The 19,508-nt window shown below is 40.7% G+C and overlaps 1 protein-coding gene across 7 annotated transcripts; it reads right to left on the reverse strand.

The window, feature by feature from the left end:
• Positions 1-3,400: 3,400 nt before the first annotated feature.
• Positions 3,401-14,016, reverse strand: LOC110528794 (uncharacterized). 7 transcript variants are annotated; one of them, XM_090240189.1, is made up of 9 exons: positions 13,848-14,016; positions 10,133-10,449; positions 9,385-9,739; positions 8,857-8,992; positions 4,857-4,945; positions 4,662-4,702; positions 4,221-4,289; positions 3,907-3,978; positions 3,438-3,721 (listed from the first exon to the last, which is right to left on the reverse strand). In XM_090240189.1, exons 1-9 carry the CDS (start codon positions 14,014-14,016, stop codon positions 3,620-3,622), a joined length of 1,350 nt encoding a protein of 449 aa, XP_090096315.1. In that variant the 3' UTR covers positions 3,438-3,619. The 7 variants fall into 7 exon arrangements, with proteins under 7 accessions (XP_090096300.1, XP_090096308.1, XP_090096297.1 ...); XM_090240174.1 differs by lacking the exons at positions 10,133-10,449; positions 13,848-14,016 and having other exon boundaries at positions 3,401-3,721; positions 4,221-4,286; positions 8,857-8,923; positions 9,385-9,800; XM_090240182.1 differs by lacking the exons at positions 10,133-10,449; positions 13,848-14,016 and having other exon boundaries at positions 3,401-3,721; positions 4,251-4,289; positions 8,857-8,923; positions 9,385-9,800.
• Between the last annotated feature and the right edge of the window lie 5,492 nt (positions 14,017-19,508).

A 19,508-nucleotide genomic window follows, 5' to 3' on the forward strand; every position in this document is an offset into this window, starting at 1 on the left:
TGTTAACCCAGACACTTGTCTCTGCTCTGATCAGCCTTTCTAGTCAGGTGATCCACACCCTTACAGTATGACCAACTGTTTGGAAGGCTATTAACTCTAGGATAGGGGGACAGTCGCGTCTCACTTGGCCAAAAGCCAGGGAAAATGCAGAGCGGCAAAGTCAAATAAAATTATATAAAAATCAAACTTTCATTAAATCACACATGTAAGATACTAAATTAAAGCTACACTCGTTGTGAGTCCAGCCAACATGTCCGATTTTAAAAAGGCTTTTCGGCGAAAGCATAAGATGCTACTATCTGATGATAGCACAACAGTAAACAAAGAGAGTAGCATATTTCAACCCTGCAGACGCTACACAAAACGCAGAAATAAAATATAAATCATGCCTTACCTTTGACGAGCTTCTTTTGTTGGCACTCCAATATGTCCCATAAACACCACAAATGGTCATTTTGTTCAAATAATTCCATCCAGGGTAGCCTAGTGGTTAGAGTGTTGGACTAGTAGCCGGAAGGTTGCAAGTTCAAATCCCCGAGCTGACAAGGTACAAATCTGTCGTTCTGCCCCTGAACAGGCTTTTTCAAGGCTGTCATTGAAAATAAGAACTTGTACTTAACTGACTTGCCTAGTTGAATAAAGGAAAAATAAATGTATCCAAAATGTCAATTTATTTGGCGTGTTTGATCCAGAAAAAAAAACAGCTTCCAATTTGCGCAAAGTCACTACAAAATATCTCAAAAGTTACCTGTAAACTTTGCCAAAACATTTCAAAATACTTTTGTAATACAACTTTAGGTATTTTTAAACGTTAATAATCGATCAAATTGAAGACGGGTCTATCTATCTGTTTTCAATAGAGGACGAGAGGAAACTAACGCTACTTTTCTAGTCTTGCCCAACTCTCAACAGTGTTACCCTATTCCAATATGACCGTACTTCTTCATTGCACAAAGGAATAACCTCAACCAAATTCCAAAGACTGGTGACATCCAGTGGAAGCGGTAAGAACTGCAAACAAGTGCCTAATAAATATCGTTTCCCCATGAGAAGTCATTGAACAGACAGTGACCTCAAAAATAAATAATTCTGAATGGTTAGTCCTTGGGGTTTTGCCTGCTACATAAGTTGTGTTATACTCACAGACATGATTCAAACAGTTTTAGATACTTCAGTGTTTTCTATCCAAATCTACTAATAATATGCATATCTTATATTCTTGGCATGAGTAGCAGGAAGTTGAAATTGGGCACGCTATTTATCCAAAAGTGAAAATGCTGCCCCCTATCCCAAAGAGATTTTAAAGTTATGTGATATGCAGCACACTGAATACTGACCTCTGGTTCTTCTCTTGTTGCATCTCGTCAGTTCCCCAGCATGTAGAGGTCTATAATTATTATCATAGGTACACTTCAACTGTGAGAGACGGAATCTTAACCTCTCTAGGGTATGTGGGACGCTAGCGTCCCATTTGGCCAACATCCTGTGAGGTTGCAGAGCGCCAAATTCAAATCCAGAAATGCTCATTATAAAAATTCAGAAAACAAAACATATTTTACATAGGTTTAAAGATGAACGTCTTGTTAAACCAACCACAGTGACATATTTATAAAATGCTTTTCGGCGAAAGCATACCTAGCCCAGAACATACCTAGCCCAGAACATAGCCCAGTTGACAAATTATTACAAACAGTTACCAGCCAAGCAGAAGCGTTACAAAACTCAGAAATAGAGATAAAATGTATCCTTTACCTTTGATGATCTTCATATGGTGGCAATCAGAAGACATTCATTTACTCAATAAATGTTGCTTTTGTTCGATGAAGTCTCTTTATATCCAAAAACCTCAATTTTGTTAGCGCGTTTTCATTAGTAATCCACAGGCTTAAACTCAGTCAAAACAATCTGACAAAAAAATCTAAATTGTTTCTGTAAAGTTCATAGAAACATGTCAAACGATGTTTATATTCATTCCTCAGGTTGTTTTTTAGCCTAAATGATCTATATAATTTCAACCGGACAATAACGTTGTCAATATAAAAGGTAAACAAGAAATGCACATGCGCCTGAAAAAACTCTGCGTCACATTTGGGTCCACTCGTTCAGACTGGTCTTACTCCCTCATTTATAAGAATACAAGCCTGAAACGATTTCTAAAGACTGTTGACATCTAGTGGAGTCCTAAGTCAATGGATACTGTAATGGCATTGAATAGAAAACTACAAAACCCAAAAAAACTACTTCCTGAATGGATTTTTCTCAGGTTTTCACCTGCTAAATCAGTTATGTTATACTCACAGACACTATTTTAACAGTTTTGGACACTTTAGAGTGTTTTCTATCCAAATCTACCAGTTATATGCATATCATATATTTTGGGCCTGAGTAGCAGGCCGTTTAATTTGGGCATGCTTTTCATCCAAAATTCCGAATGCTGCCCCCTACCCTAGAGAGGTTAAAAATCATACAATGTCATTTTCTAGATTTTTGTTTTAGATTCCATCTCTCACAGTTGAAGTGTATCTATGATAAAATTGTTGTAGTTGGGGATGGGAATTTCAGAATTTTTGGTGGTCTTCCTAAGTCAGGATTCAAACACAGCTAGGACATCATGGTTGGCGGTGTGCTAAAGCAGTGAATAAAACAAACTTAGGGAGGAGGCTTCTGATGTTAACATGCATAAAACCAAAGCTTTTACGGTTACAGAAGATAACAAATGATAACGCCTGGGGAATAGGAGTGGAACTGGGGGCTCCAGGGCCTGGGTTAACCTCTACATCACCAGAGGAACAAAGGAGGAGTAGGATAAGGGTACAGCTAACGGCGATAAGAACTGGTCGTCTAGTGGGTTGGGGACCGAGAATAAAAGGAGCAGATTTCTGGACATGGTAGAATAGATTCAAGGCGTAATGTACAGACAAGGGTATGGTAGGTTGTGAGTAAAGTGGAGGTAAACCTATGCGTTGATGAGAGAGGTTTCAGGTCAATTAGGTACATGCAGGACCTGAGTTCGAGGCTGGGGCCGACAGGTAAACAAAATGAGGTACCATGTTATTGAAGCAGTCTAGGGGGCATCAGCTGTGTAGCCGAGTGATCATAGGGTCAAAAGAGCAGCAATAGGTGAGTCAGGGTGCTGCTCGGTAGTCGGGACAAAGGCGTTAGCTAACAGTAGCCACTCGTTTGCAGCTAGCTAGCGGCAATGATCTGGAGTAATGATTCGGTGTAATAATCCAGAGCGGCAGGAATCCAGTGATATTTGTTTTTGTGATATTTGCTTTTGTTTGGGTCCTAATGCCCCCCTCATGCCCCCCTCAGAATTTAGCAACAATTGCATTTAATGGGCTAGTTTTGACACAAGGCTCTTATTCTATATTTATATAAAGAATAAAAAATAAACATATTTATTTGATATCCTTTATTGAAAAACACATGTACAGTTAAGTGTCAACATGGGCACAGTTTATTACAAGTACAAGACGTTCAGTCTATAAAATATGCAGATTAACAAGAGAGAACAATAAAGTAATGAGGACAAAGGGTTGGGGCAGGTGACAAATAAAACAACTTTATATGTTACTCAATCTGGAGACTTTTGTTCTGATGCCCTAGTTCACTGAGATCATCCAGTATTTCCCCCAACATCTCGTCTGGTTCTTTGCGACCTACTGTATCTCTGGTGTTGGGCCACTGTGCTGTAGACCACATCATCTGGTTCTGCTGCCTGTAAAAGAGGAGGAAAATAAACACACACACACACGCGCGCGAATAACTTAGTCAAATCATCAACACAGTAGAGCAGCTTTTTATGTATGTGCCAATTCAAGTTCTGCTTTTCTGCTTTTCAAGACAGAAAACGTTTTCAATAAGACTAGCTGTGGTTATGTGTTTATTTAGTTTAATGTTTACCCTTTGTGCTGTCCTGTGCTGCATAGGAATCACAGTGCTGTACAAGTCACCATGTCTCTCAGGGTTTAGGTCCTATGTGGTGGAGGAGAGAGAGCAACATGATCACATGAACTCAGTGAGAGACAGACAATGTTAACTTTCACTTTGAGTTGGGTTGGTGTGGGTTGGGTTGAGTTTGAGGTGGGTTAAGTTGGTTTGCAGAGGGTTTAGGTTGGGTTGGAGGGGGTTGGGTTGAGTTTGAGGTGGGTTAAGTTGGGTTGCAGAGGGTTTAGGTTGGGTCAAAGGGGGGTTGGGTCAAAAGGGTTAAGTTTAACCTGTTTTGCTGTTCCTCTGATGTAACTCACAGTACTGTAGGTAATGTCCTTCTCAGGGTCAGCAGGCTGCTGAAGGCATTAAACACAAACCGTGTTAACATTTAACAGTTTTACAATACGCCATAGAAGGATGTTGTACCTCATGCATAGTGACATGAATTAGAAAATGTTTTGATGTTTCATTTTTCTCCAATGATAACACAAAATGTGTTATTGTTCAAGTGTCAGTAGTTGTGGTGAGTGATTTGAGGAAGTCTGTTCTGGTCAATGATGTACACTTAGTGCAGGACTAAATAAAACTCTTTATTTTTAATACTACACATAAGCGATCGGGTTGATTTAAAATGCTTGTTATGACTAACTACTTACCAAAGAGAGCCCTATAATATCAAGGAGAGAAAGGAACAGATGTGTGAGAAGATAACATGATCAAGGGCTTACTACTGAGGTGTTTGCTGGTTGGTCCTTTGCCTTCTTGTCCTCTGAAATAAACAAAAGAGGATGTTGGTACTAGTGATCTTTGATGTCAAACCTTTCATTTGTAGATGCAACAACCCTTCTGTATTTATAATATTCTGCAAATGACATTAGTCATAAACATTATACATTTTAAATATAATTTAAAAAAAGACTTACTATGTTTTCTCAACATCTTCAATGTGACCAAGGTACCAGCTATCAACACCACCAACAGGCTCAGAGGAATGAACAGGACTTCCAGCAAACTGGAATATAAAATACAATCAAATTGAATATATAGATAACCACAGGCATGGTGGTAAATGCTTAAGCAAGAACATTTAAGGAAGATGTTTCATTTTGTATACATTTTTCTTTATCTGAAAATGAAACAGACAGATAGTTTTGTAATGTGGAGAACTGCAGTTATTATTGTTAACCCAGACACTGGTCTCTGGTTTGATCAGCCTTGCTAGTCACAGGTGTCTCCACCAAGGTTATTATAGTTTTGTGTTTTGATAGATATTTTTTTTATTTCTATTGGTTTTAATATTTTTTATTTGAAATTCAGTTTAGTTTCAGGAAGTTTTACTATTTACTATTTTTATTTAGTTTAATGTTGATAAAAACATTCATATTTCGTTTTTTCTATTATTTAGTTTCATTTGTAGCTTTAGTGTTAGGGACTAAATGTAGCCAATGCATGGGAGGTTAGGAGACATTTATGTATAGTGTTGTTGTTTTTGGGGATGTCACCTTTCTTGCAACTGTGGGGCAGTAATGCACAAGGTGATGGGACAGGTCATAGGTTAGATTGGATTTAAAGGTAGACTCAGCGAGATGACGTAGCTGCACAAAGTAAACAGTAGTAGCGTGTCAATAGCCACAACAACCAGGTATGTTGAAGTGCGAGGCTAAACTTCTCTGTTTGTTGACAAATGCAACAATTTAGTGGGGGAACGCGGCCGATATCTGCGTTGCTGCTGGTGGCAACAACATCTCGCTGAGTATACCTTTAAATGAAAGTCAGTCTCAATGTGACCCGTCAGATTCAGAAGCTATAAAACAACATTGAAAATACAGTTACATTTTTTGCCCCAAAACAAAAACTGAACATAATCATAATGGTTTCTATTATATTTTAGTTCGCTTTGGAGTCAAAGAAAATAGTTTCAGCATAGAATACATTTTTCAAACAGGTGTGTTTATTATTTTATTTCAGAAGATCACTAAATAGTTTCTTCATTATTAATTTCTATTTACTATAATAACCTTATCCCCAACACCCTTACACTAGCTTCAGAGTTTGTTCTGTTAGGTGACCTAAACTGGGATATGCTTAACACCCCGGCAGTCCTACAATCTAAGCTAGATGCCCTCAATCTCACTCAAATCATCAAGGAACCCACCAGGTACAACCCTAACTCTGTAAACAAGGGCACCCTCATTGACGTCATCCTGACCAACTGGCCCTCCAAATACACCTCCGCTGTCTACAACCAGGATCTCAGCGATCACTGCCTCATTGCCTGTATCCGCTACGGAGCCGCAGTCAAACGACCACCCCTCATCACTGTCAAACGCTCCCTAAAACACTTCTGTGAGCAGGCCTTTCTAATCGACCTGGCCCGGGTATCCTGGAAGGACATTGACCTCATCCCGTCAGTTGAGGATGCCTGGTCATTCTTTAAAAGTAACTTCCTCACCATTTTAGATAAGCATGCTCCGTTCAAAAAATGCAGAACTAAGAACAGATATAGCCCCTGGTTCACTCCAGACCTGACTGCCCTCGACCAGCACAAAAACATCCTGTGGCGGACTGCGCTAACATCGAATAGTCCCCGCGATATGCAACTGTTCAGGGAAGTCAGGAACCAATACACACAGTCAGTCAGGAAAGCTAAAGCCAACTTCTTCAGGCAGAAGTTTGCATCCTGTAGCTCCAACTCCAAAAAGTTCTGGGACACTGTGAAGTCCATGGAGAACAAGAGCACCTCCTCCCAGCTGCCCACTGCACTGAGACTAGGTAACATGGTCACCACCGATAAATCCATGATTATCGAAAACTTCAACAAGCATTTCTCAACGGCTGGCCATGCCTTCCGCCTGGCTACTCCAACCTCGGACAACAGCTCCCCCCCCCCCCGCAGCTACTCGCCCAAGCCTCTCCAGGTTCTCCTTTACCCAAATCCAGATAGCAGATGTCCTGAAAGAGCTGCAAAACCTGGACCCGTACAAATCAGCTGGGCTGGACAATCTGGACCCTCTATTCCTGAAACTATCCGCCGCCATTGTCGCAACCCCTATTACCAGCCTGTTCAACCTCTCTTTCATATCGTCTGAGATCCCCAAGGATTGGAAAGCTGCCGCAGTCATCCCCCTCTTCAAAGGGGGCGACACCCTGGACCCAAACTGTTACAGACCTATATCCATCCTGCCCTGCCTATCTAAGGTCTTCGAAAGCCAAGTCAACAAACAGGTCACTGACCATCTTGAATCCCACCGTACCTTCTCCGCTGTGCAATCTGGTTTCCGAGCCGGTCACGGGTGTACCTCAGCCACGCTCAAGGTACTAAACGATATCATAACCGCCATCGATAAAAGACAGTACTGTGCAGCCGTCTTCATAGACCTTGCCAAGGCTTTCGACTCTGTCAATCACCGTATTCTTATCGGCAGACTCAGTAGCCTCGGTTTTTCGGATGACTGCCTTGCCTGGTTCACCAATTACTTTGCAGACAGAGTTCAGTGTGTCAAATCGGAGGGCATGCTGTCCGGTCCTCTGGCAGTCTCTATGGGGGTGCCACAGGGTTCAATTCTCGGGCCGACTCTTTTCTCTGTATATATCAATGATGTTTCTCATGCTGCGGGCGATTCCCTGATCCACCTCTACGCAGACGACACCATTCTATATACTTCCGGCCCGTCCTTGGACACTGTGCTATCTAACCTCCAAACGAGCTTCAATGCCATACAGCACTCCTTCCGTGGCCTCCAACTGCTCTTAAACGCTAGTAAAACCAAATGCATGCTTTTCAACCGTTCGCTGCCTGCACCCGCACGCCTGACCAGCATCACCACCCTGGATGGTTCCGACCTTGAATATGTGGACATCTATAAGTACCTAGGTGTCTGGCTAGACTCTAAACTCTCCTTCCAGACCCATATCAAACATCTCCAATCGAAAATCAAATCAAGAGTCGGCTTTCTATTCCGCAACAAAGCCTCCTTCACTCACGCCGCCAAACTTACCCTAGTAAAACTGACTATCCTACCGATCCTCGACTTCGGCGACGTCATCTACAAAATTGCTTCCAACACTCTACTCAGCAAACTGGATGCAGTTTATCACAGTGCCATCCGTTTTGTCACTAAAGCACCTTATACCACCCACCACTGCGACTTGTATGCTCTAGTCGGCTGGCCCTCGCTACATATTCGTCGCCAGACCCACTGGCTCCAGGTCATCTACAAGTCCATGCTAGGTAAAGCTCCGCCTTATCTCAGTTCACTGGTTACGATGGCAACACCCATCCGTAGCACGCGCTCCAGCAGGTGTATCTCACTGATCATCCCTAAAGCCAACACCTCATTTGGCCGCCTTTCGTTCCAGTTCTCTGCTGCCTGTGACTGGAACGAATTGCAAAAATCGCTGAAGTTGGAGACTTTTATCTCCCTCACCAACTTCAAACATCTGCTATCCGAGCAGCTAACCGATCGCTGCAGCTGTACATAGTCTATTGGTAAATAGCCCACCCATTTTCACCTACCTCATCCCCATACTGTTTTTATTTATTTATTTTTATTTTTCTGCTCTTTTGCACACCAATCTCTACCTGTACATAACCATCTGATCATTTATCACTCCAGTGTTAATCTGCATAATTGTAATTATTTGCCTACCTTCTCATGCCTTTTGCACACAATGTATATATAGACTCCCCTTTTTTCTACTGTGTTATTGACTTGTTAATTGTTTACTCCATGTGTAACTCTGTGTTGTCTGTTCACACTGCTATGCCTTATCTTGGCCAGGTCGCAGTTGCAAATGAGAACTTGTTCTCAACTAGCCTACCTGGTTAAATAAAGGTGAAATAAAAAAATAAAAATAAAAAACTATCACCAACTATTTGGATGACTGTAAAAGTGAGGGAAATAGTGAAGAATGAATACTGACCTCTGGGGCTTCTCATCTGTGTTCTCGTTAGTTACAACATTGTCCCTGTTTGTAACAGAAGGGGAAACTGTGGGCGGAGAAGCGTTAGACTCAGCACTGGTTAGTGATGCTTGGTGAGTGGATGGAGCTTGTGTTGCTGTGAGAGGCAGAAATGATTAAGTAGCTTCAATAAACTGACTGTTGTATCATTAACATTGATATTATTAAAACCAGGCCATTGTGATGTTGATTGAAACTAATCACTATCATCCTTCTTATCTAATATGTGACATGCATTAAAATCCAATTCTTAGAAATTTCAGTATTAATGTCAAATATAAGTGGTCGATATGATGAAAAGTTGAATAAACAATGTTCATTTTCTTAATGATATTTAACATGAATGACCGGATAAACTCAAGAGAATGTGTTGTCCAGAGATTTCCACTTTGTTTCAGAAAAGGTCTTTCAATGTTCCTTAATCTCTAACAGTACTGGATGAATAAAAAGAGAATCAGACTTGGTTATGTGGGATTGCTCTGTACTTACTTGTGGTGGTGCTCTGCGTTGTGGTTGATTGATTGACAGTGATATGAACAGGCATCTGTAGTTTTCCCTTTTCGCACCAGTACCAGCCAGTGTTCTCCATCATCAATCCACTCATAGTCACCATTAAGACATATCCTTTGGTGATTTCTCTATGCTCCTGCACTAACTTCACAAATGTTCCATCTAAATCCCCAGAAAGTCCCACAGCCACACAAGGGCCTCCCATCTTGCACCACTTCCCACGGCTTCCTTGTGAACTATAGTAACAGAGCACAGTGACACTCCCTCCTACAACTCCAGTCATCTGTTGTTGGTCCACATAGAGTTCTGGAGTACCTGAACACAATGACAGAGGCTGTGATTGGATGAGTCTGACAAAGAATACACCAATATATATATTGGCTACTACCTAGCCACTACCTAGTAAGTTGAAACACTGGTTCAGTCACTGATAGTATGTACAACAGATGTCAACTAGAGCATACAGTGTGTTTGATGATGAAACAGCAACTTGTGATTCTATCAAACACATAGTCTGTTTTGACCCAGGAGGTGCACATAGATGTTTGTAATCTGCCAGAATAATATCCTCTATGGATTTAATTTGGTGAAAATATGTATGACTGCTTTGTAGAGGAAATAGTAACACACTCATCAACAGAACAATTATGGTTCATTACTTTATGAGATATTACTGAGCACTACTGTTAATTCTGCTTTAATGGACACAGCAGTGTTTGGATCTCACCTGGAGGAACTGCAATCTAGCCCCATCATCTGCCTTGCTATTCCTCTCCACAATACACCAGTAATAATCAGAATCACTAGGACTAAGACTTGTCATGGTCACAGTGAAGACTAGCTGGTTGATGTCATCAGAGATTGAGGTCTTTCCGCTGGTCTTTTGATGGTCAGTGCGTACTACAGTAGAGCAACCTAACCAATAATGTTCCCTACACCAGTATTTGGCATCGTTTCTATATCTCTGATTATAGAGACATGGGATGGTGATGGAGCCTCCCCTCTTTACAGACACATGACTCACTGTGGACACACTCTGTGCATCTGTAGACACAACAACAGAGAACACATTTAAATATTTACATTGTATCCAGCTGCTCAAAGGTCCCATCAGATGATCAACCAAACAATTTGACAGACAGTGGGGCAAAAAAGTATTTAGTCAGCCACCATTTGTGCAAGTTTTCCCACTTGAAAAGATGAGAGAGGCCTGTAATTTTCATCATAGGTACACGTCAACTATGACAGACAAAATGAGAAGAAAAATCCAGAAAATCACATTGTAGGATTTTTTATGAATGTATTTGCAAATTATGGTGGAAAATAAGTATTTGGTCACCTACAAACAAGCAAGATTTCTGGCTCTCACAGACCTGTAACTTCTTTTTTAAGAGACTCCTCTGTCCTCCACTCGTTACCTGTATTAACCTCTTTGATCTCTAGGGGCGCTATTTCATTTTTGGATAAAAAACGTTCCCGTTTTAAGCGCGATATTTTGTCACGAAAAGATGCTCGACTATGCATATTCTTGACAGTTTTTGAAAGAAAACACTCTGAAGTTTCAGAATCTGCAAAGATATTGTCTGTAAGTGAACTCATTCTACAGGCAAAACCAAGATGATGCGTCAACCAGGAAATGAGCAGAATTTCTGAAGCTCTGTTTTCCATTGTCTCCTTATATGGCTGTGATTGCGCAAGGAATGAGCCTACACTTTCTGTCGTTCCCCCAAGGCGTTAGCAGCATTGTGACGTATTTGTAGGCATATCATTGGAAGATTGACCATAAGAGACTACATTTTCCAAGTGTCCGCCTGGTGTCCCTGCGTCGAAATTGGAGCGTAAAGCCAGGTGCAATTATTTTTCCATTTGAGAGCAAGGAGAAACCAGGCTTCCACGAAGGATATATCATTGAAGAGATATGTGGAAAAACACCTTGAGGATTGATTCTAAACCACGTTTGCCATGTTTCAGTTGATATTATGGAGTTAATTTGGAAAAAAGTTCGCGTTTTGAGGGCTGAATTTTCTTTTTTTTTTTTTTTTTTTTTTTTTTTTTGGTAGCCAAATGTGATGTACAAAACGGAGCTATTTCTAGTACACAAATAATCTTTTTGGAAAAACTGAGCATCTGCTATCTAACTGAGAGTCTCCTCATTGAAAACATCAGAAGTTCTTCAAAGGTAAGTTATTTTATTTGAAGGCTTTACTTGTTTTTGTGATAGTTGCCTGCTAAATGCTAACGCTAATGCTAACGCTAAATGCTACGCTAGCTAGCTACTGTTACACAAATGATTGTTTTCCTATGGTTGAAAAGCATATTTTGAAAATCTGAGATGACAGTGTTGTTAACAAAAGGCTAAGCTTGAGAGATAGCATATTTATTTCATTTGCGATTTTCATGAATAGTTAACGTTGCGTTATGGTAATGAGCTTAGGTCTATAAATAGAATCCCGGATCCGGGTTTGGTCGTCGCAACAGGTTAATGGCACCTGTTTGAACTTGTTATCAGTATAAAAGACACCTGTCCACAACCTCAAAAAGTCACACTCCAAACTCCACTATGGCCAAGACCAAAGAGATGTCAAAGGACACCAGAAACAAAATTGTAGACCTGCACCAGGCTGGGAAGACTGAATCTGCAATTGGTAAGCAGCTTGGTTTGAAGAAATCAACTGTGGGAGCAATTATTAGGAAATGGAAGACATACAAGACCACTGATAATCTCCCTCGATCTGGGGCTCCACGCAAGATCTCACCCCGTTGGGTCAAAATGATCACAAGAACAGTGAGCAACAATCCCAGAATCACACGGGGGGACCTAGTGAATGACGTGCAGAGAGCTGGGACCAAAGTAACAAAGCCTACCACCAGTAACCCACTACGCCGTTAGGGAGTCAAATCCTGCAGTGCCAGACGTGTCCCCCTGCTTAAGCCAGTACATGTCCAGGCCCATCTGAAGTTTGCTAGAGAGCATTTGGATTATCCAGAAGAAGATTGGGAGAATGTCATATGGTCAGATGAAACCAAAATATAACTTTTTCATAAAAACTCAACTCGTTGTGTTTGGAGGACAAAGAATGCTGAGTTGCATCCAAAGAACATGATACCTACTGTGAAGCATGGGAGTGGAAACATCATGCTTTGGGGCTGTTTTTCTGCAAAGGGACCAGGACGACTGATCCGTGTAAAGGAAAGAATGAATGGGGCCATGTATCGTGAGATTTTGAGTGAAAACCTCCTTCCATCAGCAAGGGCATTGAAGATGAAACATGGCTGGGTCTTTCAGCATGACAATGATTCCAAACACACAGCCCGGGCAACAAAGGAGTGGCTTCGTAAGAGGCATTTCAAGGTCCTGGAGTGGCCTAGCCAGTCTCCAGATCTCAACCCTATAGAAAATCTTTGGAGGGAGTTGAAAGTCCGTGTTGCCCAGCAACAGCCCCAAAACATCACTGCTCTAGAGGAGATCTGCATGGAGGAATGGGCCAAAATACCAGCAACAGTGTGTGAAAACCTTGTGAAGGATTACAGAAAACGTTTGACCTCTGTCATTGCCAACAAAGGGTATATAACAAAGTATTGAGATAAACTTTTGTTATTGACCAAATACTTATTTTCCACCATAATTTGCAAATAAATTCATAAAAAACCCTACAATGTGATTTTCTGAATTTTCTTTTCTCCTTTTGTCTGTCATAGTTGAAGTGTACCTATGATGAAAATTACAGGCATCTCTCATCTTTTTAAGTGGGAGAACTTGCACAATTGGTGGCTGACTAAATACTTTTTTTGCCCCACTGTAATTCTTGAAGTTGTGACTTTTGTTAAAACATTTGGCAAACTCTGGTTGTAACACCACGTGTTTGTGACAACAGACAGTAATTGATACATGTAAGTGCTGATGTTGTCATGCCAAAGTCCAGCTATGAGTACAGAGGCAGCAATTAAAGTAGCTTTGACATGGAAATTACTACACCCCTAAACTATGGAGACAATCTATGGTTTCAATTAACATTTCTGTTTAATACATTTGTATATAGTAAAACATTTGACTGAAATGTTCTTGATATCTACTGTAGTACATTGAATCCCACAAAAATGTTTGTGCAAAATAAGTTACAAGCACATTTGTTAAAATTGACATTGATAATAATATGTTAGTTCTCTTTTACTTGAAGTCTTACTTAAATGTGTTTCGCAACAATTAGAAATGTAGAACTGTTGAAAGGTATAACTGTTTCACAAGATAAATCATTAAAAACGGCACCTATCAACCACTGCCACCCTAATACTGAAATCCATAATGTGACCACAATGTCTATGGGCAAAGTAGACAGAACATTACAAGGGTTATGACTTTCAGCATGTATTCAGTCTCAGTGTCTGACTTGAAGGAACTAAGCCTAATAATATCAAACAACAAAATGTCTTCCCTCACTTACCTGAGAGTCCGGTGAGGAAGAAAAGGATGCGCAGGACAAGGAGGAGATGTGGAGCCATGAGTGGATGAGAGAGAACGACTCTGGTAGTATTTATGTTTGTACGGGCAAACTGCTGTGTCAGTGACCAAGGCACCCAGGCAACTGACAACTTCCTTATCCACATAGACATCACTTCTTCAACTCTCTTGTTTTAAAGACATAATGCAACCAGTGCCCTGTGCAAGACCTTGTGTGTTCACTGATGTTGAACAGTTGAAAACCTGACCAAAGCTGAAATGGTCAAAATATTGTAAAAAGTCTGCTAATACATACAGCATGCTTGTTTATATGATGATTATTTGTAGTTTATTCCCCATCCTCAATACACTGATAATCTAATGTATTAAACTCCTGAGTCCTGTGTTGGTCTGTTCCTGAGCTACGAATGCAGCCTTCACTGGTGTTACTGCTAAGAAGAACCTGTCAATATTACTGATCCATATTCTCACAGATCTTTTTTAATGGTGTATGTCATATTGCTTGATTCAACCCATTACATCCTTGCTATAGCCATCAAATGAGTTACAATGGTACAGATATATGTAAAATGTAATTTATGTATATGTAAAAAAAAAAATATAAAAAAATATCTGTACCATTGTGGTGCATTTTCTGTCCTCAGGAAAAATCGGTGTCTATTTAAAGCCTTTTGGAATCCACGTGTTCTTTGGATGCAACTCAGCATTCTTTGTCCTCCAAACACGACGAGTTGAGTTTTTACCAAAAAGTTATATTTTGGTTTCATCTGACCATATGACATTCTCCCAATCTTCTTCTGGATCATCCAAATGCTCTCTAGCAAACTTCGGACGGGCCTGGACATGTACGGGCTTAAGCAGGGGGACACGTCTGGCACTGCAGCATTTGAGTCCCTGGTGGCGTAGTGTGTTACTGATGGTAGACTGATGGTGTTACTTTGGTCCCAGCTCTCTGCAGGTCATTCACTAGGTCCCCCCGTGTGGTTCTGAGATTTTTGCTCACTGTTCTTGTGATCATTTTGACCCCACGGGGTGAGATCTTGCGTGGAGCCCCAGATCGAGGGAGATTATCAGTGGTCTTGTATGTCTTCCATTTCCTAATAATTGCTCCCACAGTTGATTTCTTCAAACCAAGCTGCTTACCTATTGCAGATTCAGTCTTCCCAGCCTGGTGCAGATCTACAATTTTGTTTCTGGTGTCCTTTGACAGCTCTTTGGTCTTGGCCATAGTGGAGTTTGGAGTGTGACTGTTTGAGGTTGTGGACAGGTGTCTTTTATACTGATAACAAGTTCAAACAGGTGCCATTAATACAGGTAACGAGTGGAGGACAGAGGAGTCTCTTAAAAAAGAAGTTACAGGTCTGTGAGAGCCAGAAATCTTGCTTGTTTGTAGGTGACCAAATACTTATTTTCCACCATAATTTGAAAATAAATTCATTAAAAATCCTACAATGTGATTTTCTGGATTTTTTATTCTCATTTTGTCTGTCATAGTTGAAGTGTACCTATGATGAAACTTACAGGCCTCTCTCATCTTTTTAAGTGGGAGAACTTGCACAAATGGTGGCTGACTAAATACTTTTTTTGCCCCACTGTATATACTACTCAAGAAACATGAAGATAAAAAAAACTGAAGTATAACAATTTATAACTGAAAGACTATAAAGACTCTTTGGGCTAGGGGGTGGCATTTTGACATCCGGATGAAAAGCATGCCCAGAGTAAACTGCCTGTTACTCAGGCCCAGAAGCTAGGATATGAATATAACTGGTAGGTTTGGGTAGAAAACACTCTGAAGTTTCTAAAATTCTGCCTGATTGCAGTTCATAGGTCTTCCACTAGATGTCAACAGTCTTTAGAAAGAGTTTCAGGCTGATTTTTTTTAAATGAGGGAGAAGTTGTATTTTTTCTAGGTGGCTCCCATTTTGGCTGTAGTGTTTCCAAGCATGTGGAGGAAAGCGCGTTCTTTGTTATTTATCTCCGGTAAAGACAATAACAATTCTCTGTCTTAAATTTCATCGTTTATATGCGTATTAGGGTACCTCGGGTTTGATTATAAACTTTGATTGACTTGTTTGGATAAGTTTATTGGTAAAGTTTGGATTTCATTTTGTATGCATTTTGAAGGAGGGAAATCGCTAGATAATTGACTGAAGCGCGCCAGCTATACTGAGTTTTTATGGATATACAGAAGGACATTATTGAAGAAAAGGATAATTTGTAATGTAACTGAGACCTTTTGGAGTGCCAACAGATGAAGATCTTCAAAGGTAAGGCATATTTTATATCGCTATTTCTGACTTTCGTGTTGCAACTGCCTGGTTGAAATATGATTTGTCATGCATTTGTATGCGGGGTGCTGTCCTCAGATAATCGCATGGTTTGCTTTCGCCATAAAGCCTTTTTGAAATCTGACACCTTGAATTAACAAGAAGTTCAGCTTTATTTTGATGTGTAACACATATTTTCAAGAATGTTAAATATTTGAATGTAGTATTTTTGAATTTCGTACTCTGCAACTTCACCAGATGTTGGCCAGGTGGGACTTCACCGTCCCACGTATCCGTAAGAAGTTTTAAGATCCCATTTAAATATGTCCACAGTTTCGTCCCCCCTCCGGTTGTCTTGGAGGCTATTCCAAAAGCATGGGGCATAGTAACTAAAAGCTGCCTCTCCATTCCTCTTGGTCCTAGACTTTGGGATAGTTAAAAGGCCAGTCCCAGAGGACTTGAGGGACCTACTGGGTTCACAACTTAAAAGCATGTCTGAAATGTATTGGGGTGCACAATCGTGGATTGACTTGAAAACCAAAAGAAGAATCTTAAAATGAAAATCGAAAATTCACAGGCAGCCAGTGCAGAGACTTTAAAACCTGTGTGTGCTCTCCCTCTAGGCTTGGTCAGTGCCCATGCTGCAGCATTCTGTATGTTTTGCAGTTGCCCAATGGCTGTCTTGGGTAGACCAGACACGAGAGCATTACAGTAGTAAAGCCTGCTTTTAATAAATGCATGGATGAGTCTCTCTGTATCAGCCTGAGATAGAAACGTCCGCACCTTTGCAATGTTCTTCAGTTAGTAAAAAGCTATTTTGGTCAAATTCCTAATGTGTATTTCGAAATTTAGTTCGGAATCTAAAATGACACCTAAGTTTTAGACCTGGTGTTTTATCTTTATTGCTCTGAATAAAAATGTGCGGCCAGATTCTCTCTCTGTGCTTTGGCACCAATAATAAGTACCACGGTCTTGTCGTGATTTAGCTGGAGAAAGTTGTGAGAAATCCAAATATTTAATCCCTAATACAGTCTAATAATTTATTTGTGGAGCTAAAATCCTCTGGTGACACAGAAACGTAAAGTTGTGTATCGCCTGCGTAGCAGTGAAAATCAATGTTGTGCTTTCTGATGACACTGCCAAGGAGTAACATACAGCGCATTCGCAAAGTATTCAGAACCCTTCACTTTTTCCACATTTTGTTACGTTACAACCTTATTCTAAAACGGATTGAATTATTTTTTTCCTCATCAATCTACACACAATATCCCATAATGAAAAAGTGAAAACAGTTTTTTTTAGCAAATGTATTATGTAAGAATTCAGACCCTTTGCCATGAGACTCGAAATTGAGCTCGGGTGACTCCCGTTTTCATTGATCATCCTTGAGATGTTTCTACAATTGATTGGAGTTCACCTGTGGTCAATTAAATTGATTGGACATGATTTGGAAAGGCACACACCTGTCTATATAAGCTCCCACAGTTGACAGTGCATTTCAGAGTAAAAACCAAGCCATGAGGTCTAAAGAATTGTCCATAGAGCTCAGAGACAGGATTGTGTCGATAAACAGATCTGGGGAAGGTTACTAAAAATGTCTGCAGAATTGAAGATCCCCAAGAACACAGTGGCTTCCATCATTCTTAAATTGAAGAAGTTTGGAAACCACTAAGACTCTTCCTAGATCTGGCTGCCCGGCCAAACTAAGCAATCGGTGGAGAAGGGCCTTGGTCAGGGAGAAGAGTACTCTGACAGAGCTCCATGGTTCCTCTGTGGAGATGAGAGAACCTTCCAGAAGGACAACCCTCTATGCAGCACTCCACCAATCGGTACTTTATGGTAGAGTGGCCAGACGGAAGCCACTCCTGAGTAAATGGCACATGACAGCCCGCTTGGAGTTTGCCAAAAGGCACCTAAAGGACCCTGACCATGAAAATTCAAGATTCTCTGGTCTAATAAAACCAAGATGGAACTCTCTGGCCTGAATGTCAAGCGTCACGTCTGGAGGGAACCAGGCATCATACCTATGATGAAGCAAGTTGGTGGCAGCATCATGCTGTGGGGATGTTTTCAGCGGCAGGGACTGGGAGACTGGTCAGGATCAAGAGAAAGATGAACGGAGCAAAGTATAGAGAGATCCTTGATGAAAATCTCAGACTGGGGCAAAGGTTCACCTTCCAACTGGACAACAACCCTAAGCACACAGCCAGGACAACACAGGAGTGGTTTCTAGACAAGTCTCTGAATGTCCTCTGAATGTCCTAACCAGAGCCCGAACTTGAACCCAATCGAACATCTCTGGACAGACCTGAAAATAGCTGTGCAGCACCGCTCCCCATCCAACCTGGCAGACCTTGAGAGGATCTGCAGAGAATAATGGGAGAAACTCCACAAAAACAGGTTTGCCAAGCTTGTAGCGTCATACCCAAGAAGACTCAAGGCTGTAATCGCTGCTAAAAGGGCTTCAACAAAGTAATGAGTAAAATGTCGGAATACTTATGTAAATGTGATATTTATGTTTAACATTTTTAATACATTTTGTAAAATATCTAAACTGTTTAGTCATTATGGGGAATTGGTTGTAGGTTTGAAGAGGAACCATTTTTATTTCATCCATTTTAGAAAAAGGCTGTAACGTGATAAAAAGGGAATAGGTCTGAATAGTTTCAGAATGCACTATAAAATAACAAAGACATTTGTGATCTCATAACAGCAATATTCAACTGTAAATGGATTTAAATCTTTGATACAAAAGGGACAAGTAACATGCAACAGGTGGTCCATGCAACATTACTGAGCACTATTCATTCTCCATTACTGGATATGCAAGTAGTGCATCTTACCTCTAGTAACAGATAGCTGCAGTTGAACCCCTTCATCTTTCCTTCTCTTCTCCACAATACACCAGAAATAATCATCTCCAAGAGGACTTATACTCTTCAATGTCACAGTGAAGATTTGCCGGTTGATGTCATCAGAGATTGAGGTCTTACCACTGGTTTTAGGATGGTCAGTGCATATTACAATAGAGCAACAAAGCAAACTACCCTACACCACTATTTCACAGGGTTTCTACATCTCTGATCAGAGAGACATGGGATAGCGATGGAGCCTCCTTGCTTCACAGACACATGGCTCACTGTGGACGCACTCTGTGCACCTGTAGATACAACAACAACACAAATATTTTACACAAGTCACACCAGCTGATCAGCCAAATGACGTTGCAATGTAAAAAATAAAAACAATTTGGCAAAATGTGGTTTTGACAGCAGATAATGACTGAGATATCAACCGAAAGTGCTGATGTTGTCACACCCAAGTCTAGCCATGATCAGAGGCAACACTTTGACCATTAAAATCATGCTTATCCT

Source organism: Oncorhynchus mykiss, chromosome 1, assembly GCF_057628025.1.
Source record: "Oncorhynchus mykiss isolate SJ-2025 chromosome 1, ASM5762802v1, whole genome shotgun sequence".
NCBI classification, from domain to species: Eukaryota; Metazoa; Chordata; class Actinopteri; order Salmoniformes; family Salmonidae; genus Oncorhynchus; species Oncorhynchus mykiss.